Consider the following 20154-nt stretch of genomic DNA (forward strand, 5'->3'; position numbering starts at 1 on the left):
TGTGATCTTATGACAGCTCGATCCCGGCGACCCCCAAATAAGGGATATAAACCAACGCATCAGATTGCTTGTGGATGAACACAAGCGGGCGAAATGGGAGGAGCATCTAAGTAGTTGTAACCTCTTTGCCGGTGTGGGTAAGCTTTGGTCCATCGTAAATCGCCTTTGCCGATAAAGTGCTGTCGGATGCAAAAAAATGCGCGAGCGCTTTTTGCCGAAATATACAATGCAGTTAGACGGAGGGCCAATAGATACGCACATAAACATAAATTCAGGGGGTCCCCAATTACCATCACCGCCAAAGAGGTTGAGGATGCCATCGGTCAAGCTAAACCATCTAAAGCAGTGGGCCCAGATGGCATAGCCATGCCGATACTTAAAAGCCTAGGAAAAGAGGGTTTAAAATATTTAGCACATGTCTTCAACCTGTCCCTTTCCACCTTTGTCATTTCTGAAAAATAGCCAAGGTGGTCGCGCTACTAAAGCCTGGGAATCCAGTTAACATAAGAGAGTTATATCGCCCGATATCTCTCCTATCGCCAGTAGCCAAGACGCTTTAAGCCATTTTGCTCCCCTATTTCAAAGCAAATTTGCAACTAGCCAGTCATCAGCATGGTTTTAGAAACCTCCATAGCACCACCACCGCGCTAAATGCCATCAGCACCCAGATAAATTGCGGTTTAAATCAAAACCCCCACCATCGATCAGTACTCGTTGCGCTAGACCTATCAAAAGCTTTTGATACGGTCAACCACGGTATGTTACTGCAAGACCTGGAAGGATCTACCCTTCCCCGAAGTCTTTAAAGGTGAACCGCAAATTATCTGGGGGTAGTCGGCAGGCATCGGTGCAACTTAGAAACGCAACATCAAAACCAAGAAGAATTAAACAAGGGGTGCCACAGGGCGGTGTCCCATCCCAACTTTTGTTTAACTTCTACATATCAAAGGTACCTTCGCCACCAGAAGGAGTTACTATCGTTTTCTACGTCGATGACTGCACAATAATGTCTACAGGCCCAGGCCCGTAGATCAATGAGCTTTGCAACAAAACAAACGGCTACCTCCCTGATCTCTCCAGTTTTTTCACCTCGCGAAGCCTGACATTATGACCGACTAAATCGGCGACCTTATTTGCTACATGGACGTCCCAAATCTCGACCATTTTAGACATCCACGGCAATGGCACTACTCTACCGACTGTCTTACACCCCAAAATCTTGGGTGTGACGTTCGATCAGGATCTACATTTTGGTGAGCATGCAGCCGCAATTGTACCGAAAATCCAGAGCCGTAATAAAATCCTCAAATCTCTTTCTGGAAGTACTTGGAGAAAATATAAAGAAACGCTCATTATCATTGGCCAGCCGATTGCATGCTACGCGTCCCCGATATAGTCACCTAGCGTAAAGACAACTCACTGGAAGAAGCTACAGGCCTGCCAGAGAACCGCCACAGGTTGCCCTCTTATGTCGCCAGCACACCATCTACATAATGAGGCGAGAATACTCCCCATCAGGGAGAGATATGAAATGCTAACCAAACAGTTCCTGTTGAATACCCAGAAACCTGGGAATCTCAACAGACATCTGATTGATGTGCCAACACCGCCCAGGGGCTTAAGGAGTAATCTCCGTAAGCATTATGAGGAAATACGGCACCTGAGAACACAGCCGTATGTAGCCAAAAGGCACAAGCAGGTCCTCAGTGATCTCCACAAACAGGCGTCGGACCTCTATGTCAGGAATTGGCCGGTGAATCCTGTACTCAATGAACAATACCCTAAACTTGCAGAAGAGGAACGCACACTCCCAGGGAAACGCGAGTCCCTCTGACTCAACTTCGATCTGGATACTGTAACAGGTTAAACTCTTACCTATCCAGAATCAACCCCGATATACAAAATGTATGCCCTGCTTGCAATGTGTCCCCACATGACACCAACCATCTCTTGAATTGTAATGTGGAACCAACGCCTCTAACACCTCTCTCATTATGGTCCACCCCTGTTGAAACAGCAAGTTTCCTAGGACTCCCGTTAGAGGATATTGATGACAATTTGTGATCGGTCACACCTATTGGATGGGGCGAATCACTGCTATAGCAACAACAACAACATAAGCAGGGGCGTTGAAAGGCCTTTGGAAAGAAAAGAAAAAGATGATGAGTGCTGGACAATACTAAGTCTCATCTATTTATATTGTTTTGCCAAATTCGCCAGAAATCAGTTCCTCTTATACCTCAATTGAAAATTTCAGTTGTTGGGGGAAGTCGAACTAGTTGACCTCTCCGTTAAACTAGTATTTAATAGTTGAATGTGTAGCAGGGTATGTACAATTATGCATTCATATTTGTTAATATATTTACATATGTACATATGTACACATGTATGATTGTTCTCACATGTAAATGCGAATTAGATTGTCCGTTTGCCTGCTCTTTCTGGTTATGAAGCCCTACAACTGCAACAACAATAGCAACTGCATCTGCAACTTTAGGCTAAACATCGTCAAACTTAGTCTAGCATATTAAGCCTGATTGTGGCGAGCGCAATCGAAAGTGCCGGTATTGTAAATATCACAGATTTAGTCGACTAGTCAGTTAGCCAGCAAGCGGATCGGTCTTACATATATTCGATCATATTTCGTTAAGACTTTGGAGGAAATATACATTTTTATTTATTTTTTTTTTTTCATTTTGCTCAAACATTAATTCCTTTTTGTAGCTATAAGCGCGTAACGGTTTAAAACTATCCAACCAACATTTTGTTTAATTGATTTGAGTTTTGAGCGAAATGGCTGAGGAAACCACACCATTAACCGCCGGAATGTCAACGCCCATCGGCCCAGCTTATGTTTTCCCAGGCGGTGTGTCGCCACGTTCGCGTCGCTATCGAAAACTGCAACAATATCAATGCTGTTTGGGCACAAGTGTTGTGTGAGTTGAAAAACAATGTGACAAGTACAAGTAAAATAAAATTAGCGTTAATTAAAAACAAGTAAAGATGTCTAAGTTCGGGTGTAACTGAACATTATATGCTCAGCGTGAGCTTCAGTTGTACTTTTCATTTCAGATAAATTACTTTTCTATATAACACGTGGCACCGCCCGTTTAAAAAAAAATGTCTCCACATTTCCTCTTAAAATAAAACTTGATAAGTGAAATATCATTGATTCAAAACTATTTTTTGCTAAGCTATAGCTTATTATTCTAATCTACGACCCTTTTAAAAATCTTGTATATAAAAGTGGGCGTGGTCTTTAACCGATCTCGTCTATTTATTGTTATAAGTCCACTTGGGAAATGAAATACCATTGATATAAAGCTCTTTTTTGCAAAGATATAGCTTATTTTATTCGTCCACGATCCTTTTAAAAATCTTTTATATAAAAGTGGGCGTAGTCCTTAACAGATTTCGTTGATTTTTCTTCAACGCATTCCTTATAGTAAAGTCAACCTCTCTGCCGACTTTTGTTACGATAGGTTCAACGATTTTTGATTTATGATGAATAATATTTGTAAAATTGATTTTATCACAAGTGGGCGGTGCCACGCCCATTTAAAAATATTTTTATTCAAGAATCTCAATATCAGTCCACTTGTCAAATTTCAACATTCTAGGTGTATTATTTACTAAATTGTCAGGTTTTTTGTGTTTTCCAAAATTTTATATATATAAAAAGTGGGCGTGGTTATCATCCGATTTCGCTCATTTTCAATACCAATCTATTCTGGGTCCAGATAAGCTAGTGTACCATATTTGGTGAAGATATCTTATCGCGCTAACGGACGGACGTATGGACGGACGGACATGGCTCAATCAAATTTTTTTCCGATACTGATAATTTTGATATATGGAAGTCTATATCTATCTCGATTCCTTTATACCTGTACAACCAACCGTTATCCAATCAAAGTTAATATACTCTGTGCGCAAAACACGCTGAGTATAAAAATAATTAAATGAAGTTATCCAATTAAATGAAACGCCCAGTGTTGGTGGCTACATAGAATTGATAAAGTTGCGAAGCCGTTGAGGAGGTTTCAAATTTTTAAAACTAAATTCAGTAAAGCGTAAATTTTTACAATAGTGTTTCGATTTCGAGTTCCAAATCTAGTTTCAGCAAGTTTACAATTTCACAATAGTGAATGCCACTGGGTCGTCGCTGTCTAATCAAACGAAACGCCTTTCTGCCACGTAAAATAGTCTCAAGCAAAACAAGTAGAAGTGGTTGATGGTTTCGATATGTGGGTTGTGGTATAAAAGTGTAGATTTTTTATAAGTTTGTAGGAAGAGTTCTATACTTAAGACCTTGACAATAAACGCCATCAGGCTTAAAAAGATGAACACATTCTCAAATATTAAAATAATAAATAAATAGCTGACGCGATTTATCTCTGAAGAGCTGTAGGTCGAGCTCTTCTACCATTTTGCGCCATGTTGCTTTTAAATTTTTGCTATAAATCCCGCAAATTTGTAGCAAAAATTTAAAATCAACGGGTACTACATGTTTATGACGACTCCAAACAAGGTAGTTGACCTTTCATTGAGAAGCTTTTCAGGGCAGAAATACACTCCGAGTGCTTGCAAAACTACTGCCAAGGGGCGACCCCGTTTAGAAAAACTTTTTTCTTATTGAATATACTTTTTTCAAAATTTTTGATGTTATTTTGACCAGGACTTGAATCCTCGACCACTCGTGTAGTAGGCCCTTCCTACTACCGCACCACGTACCCCGGCGGGTTAGGGGGTCAGAATATACCCGCGGTAGGTATGCCTGTCGGAAGAGGGGACTAAAATACCAGATTCAAGGGGCTGTGTAGCCCAACCCTTCAAGTTGCCAGCGCAATATATAGCTTCTCCAAACTCCGCGGCGAATCCTGTTTCATTAACAGACGAGGTTCTGGCGCCCCCAAGCTGCTCATGGAACTTGGTGGTGGGGAAGGAGGGATGGCCTGAAGGTTTAATGTGGCCATATAAATCGTTCCCGATATGGTCGGACTAGCACCTTAATGGTGCTGTGTTACCGTAGCGTACCGGATCTGTATCCGGTAAAGGACCATCACATCGATAACACCTACAAAGCCTTCGGGGAGTAACCTTATCGCTACCTCAACAACAACAACCACACCACGTCGACTGCTAATAAAAATGATTATAACAAGTAAGAAAGTCTAAGTTCGGATGAAACCGAACATTACATACCCAGCTGTGAACTTGAAACGGGAAACTATGCTTAGGCTTTTATCAAAAGTTGGTCTTTAACCGATTTTGATTATCTTCAATCGGTTATCTCAGTTATAAAATTTGGAAGGAACAGTGTCTCTGTCAAATTCCAACGTAATATCTTTAACGGCTTTTGATTTACGGCTTGTTAAACTTCCGAATTTTCTTCTTCTAAATGTGGGTTGTGCTACGCCCATACATAAGTAGATCCTACAAGCTACCAGATTACAACGTCTTTCAGGATATATATTGATAGTGAGGCGGCGATTAAGGCAATAACCTCACACATTACTTCATCATTACTTCTAGTGTAAGAGGACGGAATTATTCTATATCACAAGTCCTGGAACCTGATTCGGGTTCTTTCGTTTTCGTCCTTCGACGGACAAGCTCAAGGAAAGGATAATTAAGAGGATGCGCAAATGGTCAAACAAGAAAGCGCTTGAAAAATGGACTGTTACCATAGATAAAAGTTAACAACAGTTCCTGTTGCTCAATGGGAGTAGAACCCACCGTCCCGTTTCTTGTAACTTCAGTGGTAAATATTCAGCATCCAAAGTAGCGCATTGTTAGATATAACTAAGTTGCAACTCACACTGCTGAACTAATTTTAAAGTAATTGTAGGGTTAGCCAATGCCTTCGTCGCCTTAGTTATCACTTCACACGTATGAACCCCCATCTATCCATTTATTTTCTACACCATAAAGCGCTACACGTATTAAAACAAGAAGGGAGGGTTATTTAATTGTATTCCGATCGTCACTATCAGTTGTATTAAAATCTTACGAGCAGCATACCGTGATCGTTCCTTGGGGGTTTTTCAGGCATACATCCCACGAAATAATGAAGCGAACCTACTTTTCCCTAAGAATTTGGCTGCAGTTACAAAACGCACTTTAGACCCTTGAAAGTTTTCTGCTCAAGGTGAGACTAAAACGTGAGATTAAAATCAAGAAATGTCTTAATACTGACCGGACTCGCATATTTCACCTATGGAAGTCAAAAAAAAAAAAAAAAACAAGAAAAGTCGATTGGATTGTGCCCAAAATGCCCGGGTTCGGTTTTCGGTATGAGAACCTCACTATGAGGTCCTTAGCTAATGGCTGCTAACGCATAGCCGATGCCTTTTCTAATACCAATGACGCCGTTTTGCTTCAAGCTTTTTTTTATCTTAGTAGTCGTCTCTTTTCGCTCTTTGCATCACGATAATGGTCCAATAAACCGCGTGATATAGACCCTTAAGCATATATATTGGCAGCGATCTTCCTCCAGAAAATGCTCGATACTTCTTAATGTACCAGTTGTTTTATCGGACTCGCTTTAAACCTATATTGTCTACTGCTCGGCTTTATCGGCAGTTTGAAGATTGCATTCAATGAGCAGGTGCGAGAAAGTGGAGTAATCATCAGCTGTCTCTTTCAAGAGTAACTTCAAGACCACAAAAATTCTTTGTGTCACTACCTCTCCGCTGTACCGGTCCGTGTGCGAATCTTGGCAGTGGTCTGAGTCGAAATGTGGACTCCGTAGCGTGCGCAGATCTATAACACTATTGCTATGCCTGCCATCAATCACGACGTGATCGATCTGGTTTCGTGTTCTCCAGTTTGGAGAATGACTAGTACCTTGGTTTGTCTTTTAAACAGCCAACCATCCCCTAGAAGAGCCCGGGCATTCAAGGTGCATGCCCTTAAATCGTCGGCCCTTAAATATAGTCCAATTGCATTGGTCGTCATCGTCCCAGACTTGTTAACACTGGCGGGGCAGGCAAAATGAGAAACGTGTCCCATTTTTGGTATATAAAATAAGTAGGTGTATTGGGATAACACGAAGTATCTAAGCCGCTTAGTTAAATTTACTAAAATATTCGTTTCCTCTTACAGCTTTTGTTTAACACGAAACTTTTAATTTTTTTCCTGTTTATTAGACTTATTGTCATTGTTGGTTTATTCATTACCTATGAAATATATGAAGAGTTCCAACAACCACCTCCACCCGTACTTATGCTAGCTGCAACAACAAATGAAACACTACCAACGAACAATAATGCAGATGTACGTGCTGCACTTGAAGCCCTCACAGAGCCATTGACCGATGAAAACGCCACCGAATGGGCAACAAGACAAATGAGCCACGTACAGAACCAACAAGCAGTTAGTGATGGCATAAAAGCATTAGGTGATCTGGAAATTTTTGAAGAGAGCCAACAAATGACACCAGTCAATAGTCCAGCGTTTCGTCATTATCGTTCGCTTAGTACAGATCCAACGGCGCGCAAGTTAGCTAGACGCGGTTTTGTAGAAACTCATGCTACTAGACAGGTCTCACAAATGCTAAATTACACAAAACCGAGCGGACGTCATAACATTGGCATTGGGCCGTCTATAGATTTCCCCGATCCGACAATGAATTTCACATGCAATTTCAATGCGCGTTATCGTACTGCGAACGGTTTGTGTAATAATAAGGCGCATCCGCGCTTGTATGGTGCAGCGATGATACCCTACAGACGTATGGTAGCACCCGATTATGCGGATGGCATCTCATTGCCGCGCGACAGTCATGCGGGAAATGGTGCGCACTTGCCGCCAGCGCGTAAAGTCTCATTGGATATACATCGTGCATCGTATGATACAGATTCGAATTTTACCGTTATGTTAGCAGTATTCGGACAATTTCTAGATCATGATATTACAGCAACTTCGTTGTCATCTTCACTAGAGGGTGAATCAATTGATTGCTGTACCCTACCAACTTTGAGTAGTCATCCGGAATGCTACCCCGTGCCCATACTGCCAGATGATCCCTACTATCAACGGTATAATGTGAGCTGTTTGAATTTTGTACGTTCTGTGCCTGCGCCCACTGGACATTTTGGACCACGTCAGCAACTAAATCAAGCGACTTCTTTTATTGATGGCTCTGTCGTATATGGTAATACCGAACAGCGTCAACGTAATCTACGTACCATGATTAATGGCACAATGCGCATGTACGTAACTAGCGACGGACGTGAATTGTTGCCAATATCCACAAATCTCGATGATGGTTGTAATCGTTTGGAAATGTCACGCGAAGGCAAGTATTGTTTTGAGTCAGGCGATGATCGTGCGAATGAAAATTTGCTCTTAACCTCAATGCATTTGTTGTGGGCGCGTCATCACAATTTCTTGGCTCGCGGTCTGCATGCTACAAATCCAAATTGGGATGACGAGAGAGTCTTTCAGGAAGCGCGTAAAATATTGGGTGCAAAAATGGCGCATATTACCTACAATGAGTTTCTTCCAATTCTATTTGGGCGCGATTTGGCTGGGAAAAAGGGTCTGCTGCCGAACACACACGATTTGGATGCTCCAGATACTTATGATAAACGTGTGGATCCACGTATTGCGAATTGTTTTGCAGGTGCTGCTTTCAGATTCGCTCATACACTGCTTCCGGTGAGTTCGTTTGAAATAAATTGTTTGATGTAAATTGTTTTAAAACTATGTTGAAGAAGAGGCAATCGTTTAAACTATGGTAGTGTTACACGAAGGGGGGAAAGGTTAAAACTTCTGTGAGAACAAAGCCCCTTGTGAATCAAGACTTCGAACAGCCTGGAATGGGGAGCCACTACCACTGATGCTTTCAAATCATACATACATTTACACCGGGGAAGAAAGAGCAAGGGCTTTGTTGGGCTCTTACTTTTCGCAAGCTTCTGTATATGTGTCTCTCCATATGAGGCTCTTATTCGCACTCAAGATAGGAGACCGACACCATCGAAGTGGCGCTTCGTTGGACTGTAAACGGACGGGTTTTGTAAATCCGGTCTATCTTCCGAAACTATTATCATCGTTTTCATACTTAAACATAAGGGAAGCCCTAAAAAGCGAATCTAATTGTCTTGCTGAAATAGTAAAACAGCTAGATGCTACTTCAACTCACTACTGGCTATATAATGTTCGGTTCGAACCGAGCTGAGCATTTCTCAAAACTTTTATATACTATGTATTTTTTATTTAGAGTGTCTTGAATGCAACACGTGACAATACCACGCCACAAGCTATCGAACTACATAAAATGCTTTTCAATCCATTTTCCTTATGGTCTGAAAATGGCATTGATCGAGCAATACTAGCGGCCATCAATACGGCTGTACTGCGTGTTGATCGCTTCTTTTCACATGAAGTTACTCAAAAGATATTCGAAGGTGATGGAGATGGAAATATGCCTCCATTATGTGGTCTCGATTTGGTTTCACTGAACATACAACGTGGTCGTGATCATGGATTACCCTCATATCCGGTGTTTCGTAAGCATTGTAAACTATCATCGGTGGATACGTGGGAGGAAATTGCTAGCGCAATTGATGCAAATACCTTACAAACAATACGACAAATTTACAGGTAAATCTTTAGACAAAGTAACCACGCCCCTTTAAGCAATTTTTACTTTGTTCTGCAGTTCACCTCATGATGTCGATATGTATACGGGTGCATTGAGTGAGCCACCATTAGAAGGTGCTATTTTCGGCCCATTGCTCACTTGTTTGATATCCGATCAATTTATGCGGCTGAAGAGAGGCGATTCTCATTGGTATGAACGGAAGATGGGACCGCAAAGATTTACGGAAGGTAAGATGAGTTTTGCACCTTGATGTATACTCCATGCAAATAATGAGAGGTTCCATATCAAAAATTAATAGGTGCATATAAAATAAGGCAAACATGGAGCTTAAACAATTACTCCGAGGACTCGTATATGTCCGTACCGAGATATTTACGCTTGTGCTTGGAAATCTCGGCAACCACTAGCAGACTGCAATTCCTGATTCGGCAAGCCAGGCTCTGCACTGCAGTTATCGGGCGAAATTTCGGCTGGTTCCGAGCTCTGCCTTGATGATGATAACTCTTCCCCGCATTCGAAATAAATGTGACTTTGACCATATTGAAAGACTTGGGAACATAGCACAATTATGACATTAAGCTACAGGGTTTTTAGGACCTTTAAGAGTCAATAACATAGGCAAGCTTGTTCCTCCCATGGAACAAATAATGAATTACTGTGCAACCGATGCAACGATAAAGTGAACGCTAATGATTTCTTTACCTCTCCTAAATGTCCTAAGGTAGCAGGATTCTTCGAGTGTGTTTTCTAGAGCCTTATGAACTCATTGGATCCTTTCATGTTTCCGGAAGCTTCTCGAGGAGTCCTGCTGGGTTTTGCTTATTTCTTCCTTATTAATATCTGGTAGATATCCCAGTCTTTGGGTATATTATTCCTCCCGCCCTTGTTGAAAAGCCGTATGCTGGAAGACCTAAGTCCATCTAGTTCCTCCTTCCATACCAGAGGTTTTCGCCTAACGCTGCGAGTTTTCATCGGGCGAGATGAATGATAAGCTCTACTACAGGCTAAAGTAAAGTTTATAACTAAAGGCGCAACCAGCAACGATTCCTTCAGCTTATTACAAATCCAGATTACAGCTTGCACGCTGGGGATTTCTAAACGTGACCTATCCACGGAACGCGTCTAATGCATAGAGATACATATGTATGTATATATATGTGATAAGGGAAGAAATGCTCCGAAAGAACATTCCATTCCGATATCAGAAGAAACAGTTTTCCCGAGAAAAGGGTGGGATAAAAAAAAAACTTCTCTACTAGCTGGCACCCTCTAAGATAAACGTTGTAAACCTGCCTTTACGTGCACCAACAAATTCTAATATGCCGTCCAAAATAATGAAATTGCAATATTGCTACTGCTTAGTCACGGTCTCTAGATATTTGCTTCACCTTGCTTGAGGAAGAGCAACAGATTGGCGGAGTCCGCTTTAGAAGGCTGAGGTTTATGTGGCAAACAATCGGCACATCGAATATATCCATCAACCCGTCAGCGAGCAGCGATCACCACCCACCTGAAACGGAATCACGAACGCTGCCACCAGGCTCTTGTAACTCAAACCCTTCTTAACTATCTCAGGAACAGGAGAGTAATTCATTCTGGCGTCAGCATAATAGATTCTGAAAGCCACCCGTTACCGTATGAGATTAGACTCCTGACACTGAAATAGGCCCCGTGGACGTTGCATTTAGCGCTTGACAAGGCTAGAGTGAAAGGGGAGCTTATTGTTTCAATGATACAATACCTACTGGATTTTATCTGGCCGCGACGACTGAGAAGGCAACCAGATCGGAGCTCTTGGGCAAAATGAAGGATTTCTACTCTCCACGGCTTCGAGATTTGCTCCCTCCGAAACTACACCCACCTGAGAGATAAACCGCCGAACGAAAAGAACAGGGTTAGTTTATCATATATTGATAGGGCTTTCAAATGTGATTGGGGAATGCCAGGGATTTTTGCAGCTTGCAGTTCTTTGCACTACTCCGCAGTTCTAGCTGGTAACAGTCTCCTTGAACTCCTCTGTCTTGTTTTGTTACTGTTGTAACAGCGCATACACTTCCCAAGGAGTGATAGTTCTTGGATGCAGGTCGCTTAGGTTCTAAGATCTGATTGTCATGGAATGATGCCATCGTATTCGTATAGAGTAAAGTATGAAATTCATAAAACACATTTTTTTGTTTTCATTTGTAGATCAATTGCGTGAAATTTACAACATCACATTAGCAAAGATCATTTGCCAGAACTCCGATTCGGTGCAACAAGTACGAAAATATGTCATGGAAAAGCGTAAAGATGGTAACGATTATGTGCAATGTAGTGAGATTGAACCGTTCAATTTTGGTCTTTGGGCCGCACCGAAACATCCCGTCAAGCTACATAGTGTTGGGTTTAGTCAAGCAAAAAGTTTAATTCGTGTAATTAAAGAAAATAATCGGGGCAGTAGCAATGCAACAACAACGAAAGAGGCACCGGACATCAAAAGTGAGCTACATAACAGTAGAAATATAACAACTCATACAGAGACCTCATAAATTTAATGATCATTTACATATTTTTATTTATTTTACATATTTTAATTGCCCTAATGCGAATTGTCGGGCCGATTGAACTTATACTGAAAAAAATGAGTACTTTTGCCCATCGGATTTGCAGTGAGTAGGAAAAAATGCATTCTTCTTATCAAATACACTGTATATACCTATATTAGGGTAAGTCTAACGATTTTCGGGCAAAAAATTTACATTGGGCACCGATGTCGTAGCATCAAAATGGGTAGCGTCTCAATACATATGTGTAGGTAGTTCAGAAGCAGCGTCAATTCGAAATTATTGCAAGACTAAATAGATTTTCCGCTGGGACTAGTTTAGGTACTTTGGAACCACTTTACATTCTACTTGCTGTCCAGATAGAAAATAATTATTACTTCGCAGCCAATTCGGGATTGTTTATATGATCGCTTCGAGTAAATTGTATGTATCATTTCGACATAAGTAATTTCCGCATCTCTTCGTAACCACTTCGGGATTATTTACTTGATCACTTGCAAACAATTGCGAATCCATTTTGGGTGTAAATATTGTACTCTTTCGTTTTTTTTATCATATTGTTTCGACATAGTTGCAGTATAGCTTCGAAATAATTTCGGGATTGTTTACGGGATCGCTTCAAAATAATTTATAGAGCATGTCGAAGCCACCTTGGGACCATTTGGAGATTTTGTTCACTTTGACGCAATTTTTGAAGTATTAGGAATTAGATAAAATAAAAAAAATCTGTTCCAGGCGAATTCGGCTCACTTTAAGACAATTTCGGGATTGCTAATATAATCACTTCGAAATGATGTCGGGGCAAATTTGGGCGTTCAGTACAATTCAGTAAAGCCCTCTCTGGGTAACGAAAATCATACTCTACAAGTCACTTATCGTATCCGTCCCACTACATATATGGCACTGAAGCATGGCCCATGACAACATCAGATGTGGCGGCTCTGCGAGCGTTCGAGAGAAAAGATTTCGTTGGCGATGGAGAGTCAAAGTGATGCCAAGACAAGCCAGAAATTATCTCAAAGTGTCCATGGAAACAAAAACAAAGTGCGTTATAAGATCACTGACCTGACCTGTATTAATCAGGAAAACAATTTAGTATACTCCCAATATGGCCACGGAAGAACCGTCCATATCGATTTGCCATTTGCTGGTTTTATTTTCTAGATTAGATCTTTTGGAAAACGTCTCCGTAATCATAAAAGCGGAATGCATAGAGAAGTTGAAGAATTAGGGGATGTACTGCTCTTCCAAGTTTTGTTTTTGTTTTTTAAAGGCCTATAAAGTTGTCGAAATTTTTGACAGCCTATATTAAATAGAAGTGTAGAGCGATGTGGGCTGGTCAAAATCACAGTGTCGCTGCCAATGTTCTGGGTAACGTAAACAAAGCTATAACACGAAGCGGCAGCCAATACCTAAGGCTCTGCAGAACAAGAGCTTTAGTTCACTTCATCTATGGTTGTTTTTGTGTTTGGAAGGATATTGCGCTTCTAAGTTTTAGCATTCACGCCTGTGTGGGTTCCTCAATATGTTACTCATCTGCGCCAATGCATGACATCCACAAAGACACGTTGTATGAAATAACGGAAAAATATAACTGTGTTTCCTCTGTAATGACCTTAAAATCGTGCTTGGCAACTGTAAATGAAAGAGCAGCCATGGGTGTTGCAGTTGGAATGTTTATGACTTCATCGGGGCTTGAATTGTAATCATTCTCATAGATCGAATATGAAACGACTTACCAAGTCATGCGAAAGCGCGAAACCTAATCGATGACGTCGTAATTGATTTCAAACAAAGCTCCAGCATCTTGGATGTGAGCACTGTAAGAGGTTAAACTATCGGGTCGGACCACCATTTTCGCCATCAAAGAACGTGAGGGCTATAAAGTAAGTAGTATAAACCGCCATTTATTTGGGTTCTCTGACATACTTCTGTTGTTACCACATGTCGGGCCCTTAAACTAAAAGTAAGGATCGAATAAGATATATTTCTAAGCTGTATCATCCAACGAATGCGTGAGCATAGAGCCAAAAATAAATGTCCATAAAGATTTCGCGAGCCAAATCATGATTTGCGCCTACTTTTTAGATGAGCAAATAGCGAGAGCGACCCCTATTTAATCAGCGTGCTATGCACACAGAGTATATTAACTTTGATTGAATAACGGTTGGTTGTACAGGTATAAAGGAATCGAGATAGATATAGACTTCCATATATCAACATCATCAGTATCAAAAAAAAAAATTTGATTGAGCCATGTCCGTCCGTCCGTTCGTCTGTCCGTCAACTTGAGTAAATATTGAGATATCTTCACCAAATTTGGTACACGCGCTTACCTGGACCCAGAATAGATTGGTATTAAAAATGAGCGAAATCGGATGATAACCATGCCCACTTTTTATATATATAACATTTTGGAAAACACAAAAAACCTGATTATTTTGTAAATAATACACCTAGAATGTGGACTGATATTGAGACTATTGATAAAAATTTGAAAAAGTGTTTTAAAATGGGCGTGTAACCGCCCACTTTTGATAAAATCAATTTTACAAGTATTATTAATAATAAATCAAAAATAGTTAAACCTATCGTAACAAAATTCGTCAGAGAGGTTGCCTTTACTATAAGGAATGCTTTGAAGAAAAATTAAAGAAATCGGTTAAGGGCCACGCCCCCTTTTATATAATAGATTTTTAAAAGGGTCGTGGACGAATAAAATAAGCTATATCTTTGCAAAAAATGGCCTTATATCAATGGTATTTCATTTCCAAAGTGGATTTATAACAATAAATAGGGGAAAATTCAAATTTAAAAGAATGGGCGTGGCACCGCCCCTTTTATGACTAAGCAATTTTCTATGTTTCGGGAGCCATAACTCGAAGAAAAGTTAGTTCAGAATAGAACTATATGTATATATATTATTGTGCGCCTTGTAACACTATTAAGCACAACAACAGCATTTCAAGTGCACAGCTGGGTATGTAATGTTCGGTTTTACCCGAACTTAGAATTCCTTACTTCTTCATATTTTTTTTGCTGTTGTTTACTTAATGAATGTGTTGAGCAGTGGTGTTACTTTATTAATCAAATTCAAATTAGAGGTTATCAGTTTGTACTTGCGCTCATTTTTTGTTTTAGTTGATTAGAGATGTCAGTGGGAAAATTATATCGATATATTTTTACGAGGTATCGAAGTGTATGCGAGTCGATGCTTTTGAATACATTTCTGATATAAGTTCACAATAAAATGTGTTATCAAATTTTTATAAATTCAAATCAAGGCATTGTGTGATTGTAGCGTCCTCGCTCACCACACCGAAGGTCAAGTTCTCAAGGCCCAGGAAAAGCAACGTCAGGTGGTTAGGTTAGGTTGAACTGGCTGGTGCGTGAGAACCTCACATAGACTGAATGAGTCCATAGTGTTACCAGAAGCTTGTTCATCGACTAAACTGAAAATCCTATCAGAAAGCAAGACGAATGTTATGATATAACTCCGTCCTCTTAGCAAATACCAGAAGTTTTCTGAGATATATGCTAATTGATACTTCTAGATCTGATAGCTGTTCCACTCCTAATAGCTGCAGTCTTAGCCTTGGCAGCGCAGTGCACCAGCATAAAACGTGCTCGATCGTTTTCTCCTCCAAAATGCACAACAAGTTTTTCAATAAGAAAAAAAAAAAAACGTGGGCGCACCTCAGCAGTGGTTTGACAAATACTGCGAGTGTGTTTAGCCATGAAAAGCTGAAGTGAAAATTCATCTGCATTGCAGCTGCCGTTCGGACAAATTTGTAGGGAAAATTAATAAGGAGCTCGGCGCAAATTGGAAGGGAAGCTCGGTCCAAATTTCGTAGGAAGTATATCGCCCCAAATATTTTTTTAGAAGCTATTATCCCCACCTATAACCGGCCAAATGAGATTAAATTTTTCGTCTGAGAGCCATGGATAATAATGTGACGTGGTTGCCGGACTGCTTCTTACGCCATCGTACGTGCACTATAGGAAACTTGAGCAATCTCGGTGCAGCATGTGGTAACCAACCAGGGTGATACTTAGGATCGCAGCAGAAAAATATGCAGCCTTAAGCGCCCAATAAGGTTTGCAAAGTTTTTTTTATAAAGAGATACCAGTGCTAGTTGGCGTCGGTTTTGTAGCAAGATGCTCGCTATAAAAATGTGTCAATAATTCAGAATCTCTAAATTAAGGTATGCCGCACGCCCAGGACAAATTCGTTTTATATTTCTCATAACATCAAATCTATTTTAGTTCACAATAATGATGAATGTATTTAATCTGTTCAATGAAAGATTTCCAATATTTAGCAAAAATCTGATTATAGTGATCCTCTTAATGAAGAAGATATTGTGGAAAAGGGAGTAGGAGGGGATAGCGCAAAATGAGTTAGGAACGGGTAATGATAACGAGGCGAAGCGATAGAGGGAGATGGAGTGGTTTAAGATAACAAAAAAAGGGGAATGGAGAAAGATAAATGAGGAGTGAGAATACTTGAACTTCGTGCAAAGCTAAGTCTTCCCGCTTCTCTAAAATTAGACGAGCAGCTAATGATAAAGGGACGCTCCTTAGGAAGCTTATTACCTCTCGTCCAACATGTGACATGCTCGGGCATTCTTGGCGATATACTTAACCACTGCAGTGGATATGATTGGGTGTATAATTATTTAAGTTGTGCTATGATCTCTGTTGGCTTGACACTTGACATTGTTTGCAGTGAGATGCAGAATTGACTGCCGAGCTAGAATATCGGGTCCGACAATATACCTTAGTGGAAACTTTTGCATTATTTTAGTATTTTAAATCGAAAAGGCTTTGCTAGCAAGGTCATGTGTTCAGAATAAAAGAATACGTCCAGTGCTAGCTTGGCAGCACGTGACCAGTGCAATAACAAATTCTCCACTGGTTGACACGTTCATTCAGTTTAACAGTGTCTGCTCGGGGCAGGGATATTTTTTTACCCTGGCACTCAGAAAATTTTGATTAAAAAGTAATTAGATGAAGTCAAGAAATCACTCACAGTTCTCGACCTCACGGTGGCAGTGCCCAGAGCGCCTGTAGCTGCTTGATTATCTGAATGAATGTGAAGATGCATTTAGAATGACAACCTTCTTCTAAAAGAATCTGCAGCGATCGGAGAGTCAAAATTCCGGGTTGAGACCGAGCGCCTGGGAGAATATTTTACCCCAAACACTCCCGTCCAGCCGGGAATCTGTCTGTGAACAGGTTCACCAAACTCCCATCCTATATTAACTGCCCACCTAATTTCTCCATTGACGGAATATTAGTGCTGAAGGTGACAACGGGGGTGAAAGTTGGCGCATAGTAGTCTGTCCTACCGAAGTCGAAGTCGGTCAGAATGCTGGTGTGGCCGTAATTTAAATGCTTTTATATCGCTTCACAAAGCCATATTGCCGCCCGCACTGCAGACATTTTTTGCACGATTTTCAACCCGGGTACAGACTAAGCATGGCAGAGACCTCAATAAGTGGGAACGGTCAGTTGGAGGATGATTTGACTTAGCGATTAAGCGCCAGTTGATAAATGATGTTGATGTTTATAACTAGTAGCTGTCTTTGCTCGTCCAAATCTGCTAGCTGACTAATCTGCATTTAAGAAGAAGAAAATAATTTAAAAGGTTTGTGTTTACACTATGATTACAATATCTTTATCTAATCAGTTTATATATTTTCTAATTATAGCTAGTTTTCGGCGTATCTTATCTCACACGGGATCACACATTCATACAAATTTCATCTCTTACTTTGTATATCTACATCTTCTGGAGCACTGCGCTCACGGTTGCACTCGTTGCGCTTGAAATGGGCTTAATGTCACACACTTTATTAAGTTGCATGTAGGCCAGCGCAAGAGCGTCAAATAAGATCAAACAAAATATAAGAACAAATGTACAAAATAGTGTAAGTCGAAGTTTTTGCCACCATGGATCGTCTACAAAGGGTAATAATTCCTCAAGCTTAAGATCAGCTGATAATCTACAAAAAGAAGAAAAAACATTTGTCGATATATTGTAGAAAACTGAGGTGGAAAGACCAACGAACCTATCCTCATCGAGTATGGATACATAGTCATTTAATATTGGTTTTTCCAAGACATCGATACAATGTGAGTGTGTTTGTTGTGATTGTGATTGCTGTTGGAGTTTTCCATTACTGTAGTCACTTGATTTGGGGTATCCATTCTCCAATAAAGTTGAATTTTCATTTATGGTCGCCATTTTTATTTAATTAGTATATGAAATTGTTTTAATTACTCAATTATATATGTATGTACATTTTAAGAAAGATGTTTTTATTTTTTTGTGACTAAATTTAATATAGAAACTTTGTTGTTGGTTTTATCTGTGCAAACAAAAAAATTGTTGTAAAGTGACAAAACTTCGTTGCGTCGTGTACAACGAGTCCGATTGAACTGCTTGTCACATTTATAGAAGATCAAAAATTAACAGATAATGAATAAGAATAAAAAAAAAAAATACAAATAAAATAAAAATGCTGATGTACCCAGCGGTAGAATGCGTGAGCGTAAGGGGCAATAACCCCTGAGAAATACGAGAAAGCTGGGACTACCAGGTCAGAGGAGGTCATGGTCAGGTCATCGTATATGAGACGTTCACTCGGAGTAATTTGTGTACCTTATTTGACAGTTTTCTTTCCTCTGTGAACTGAAGTAGCAGCGAAAGATCCAGTTTTGTTCAATCCGTCAAACTATCGAACCAAACATAAGCCCAGATATCTGAATCGAGTCCTTTTATTCTTTTTGTTGTTGTTTTTATTGTTGTAGAACACTCCCCGTTTTTTTCCATTTTCTTCTAGAAAATACTATTTATTCTGTACCTGAAAGTGTAGTGATATAATATATGTCAGGCGTTCGGACTATTTCGCTCAGTAAAACTCTTAACATGAGAGGAAAGCAGAAAATCAAAAAATCTGTACGATTTTACAGGTACTCGGAGATGCTTGTGAAATAGATAATAAACGCGGAAAAGATAGGAGCCGCAATCAACAGTTACTGTCCATAATAAAAGCTCTGTATGCTTTATAGGAAGTGATGCAACTAAAGCTGCATTAAAAACTCTTTGAAGAAGGCGCGTATGACAAATTCCTTCAACGGCTGCATCAAGCAGTCATATTTGCTGATGGATGCCGTCATCGCTAGAGAACAATCTTACCCGAAGGGATCCCCCTAGGACGTAGTTCTCTCAGATTACTGTGGATACTCCTCAAACTAAAAAAAATATGTATGTGACTCGGCCTATGAAAAGGTGGCTTATGACACAAAAAAGAAATTGCGAGAAACAGCTGTTAAAGATAAACAATGCATTTCTTCAGTTTCTTAGTAGTTTTTCTTTTGCATTATGAACAGTCATGCCCAAAAGGCAAAGCACAAACCACTTTCTGACCGATATTTTGGCTCCATTGCCATCGAAAAAAAAAAGCTATCAAAAAAATCTTAGGATGCTTCACCAGCCCCCAAAGTGGCATCGAAGGAACCAAAGGATTCATCATCTTTCATTTGTGCCCCTTTTCTCTACATTTTTAGTACACTTCTAAGCAAGTTAGGACTTTCTAGTTTTCACCACGTGAAAGAGCGTCTCAAAAACTATGGAAACCAGAAAAAAAGAGGAAAAATGTTTTTGAGTCATAAGCCACCTTTTCATAGACCGGGTCATTTATATAGGTACATATGTATATATTAAAGAATTAGCAGATGAAGTAGTTTTAGCTGCATCATAGTCTTTAGCTTCAACGATAAACGAAACCCTAGACCCCCATTACCTGGATCGCAAAAAACAGGCTCAATGTTAACTCGATCAAAATAGAGCTGATTCATTTTAGCAACAAATAAAGATATTATAACTTCCCTTTTATCAATGGTTCCAGACTCTTGCTTTCTAGCTAAGTACAACATTAAAGTATAAAACAACCCCCAGCCAGCATTTTTTGAAAATTTTGATCAAAAATT

General features: G+C 40.1%; 1 protein-coding gene across 2 annotated transcripts; it reads left to right on the top strand.

Moving 5' to 3' along the window:
* Window positions 1-2539: 2539 nt before the first annotated feature.
* cd (cardinal) lies at window positions 2540-18516 on the top strand. Of its 2 annotated transcripts, XR_010949023.1 has the most exons (6): window positions 2540-2936; window positions 7152-8664; window positions 9230-9612; window positions 9671-9840; window positions 11801-17806; window positions 17871-18516. XR_010949023.1 is itself a non-coding variant. In XM_067761896.1 (5 exons), the coding sequence occupies exons 1-5, from the start codon at window positions 2794-2796 to the stop codon at window positions 12139-12141; spliced, it is 2550 nt and encodes an 849-aa protein (XP_067617997.1). In that variant the 5' UTR covers window positions 2540-2793; the 3' UTR covers window positions 12142-18516. The 2 variants fall into 2 exon arrangements, 1 of the variants encoding a protein (XP_067617997.1); XM_067761896.1 differs by having other exon boundaries at window positions 11801-18516.
* The last annotated feature ends 1638 nt before the right edge of the window (window positions 18517-20154 follow it).

This window comes from Eurosta solidaginis, chromosome 1 (assembly GCF_040869045.1).
Source record: "Eurosta solidaginis isolate ZX-2024a chromosome 1, ASM4086904v1, whole genome shotgun sequence".
Classification (NCBI taxonomy): Eukaryota; Metazoa; Arthropoda; class Insecta; order Diptera; family Tephritidae; genus Eurosta; species Eurosta solidaginis.

Bases quoted from the DNA above. Each gene is read 5' to 3' on its own strand.
- cd (XM_067761896.1), top strand. From the start codon at position 2,794: ATGGCTGAGGAAACCACACCATTAACCGCCGGAATGTCAACGCCCATC. The intron at 9,613-9,670 runs GTAAATCTTTAG...TTTGTTCTGCAG, and splicing joins ACAATACGACAAATTTACAG to TTCACCTCATGATGTCGATA. The intron at 9,841-11,800 runs GTAAGATGAGTT...TTTCATTTGTAG, and splicing joins ACCGCAAAGATTTACGGAAG to ATCAATTGCGTGAAATTTAC.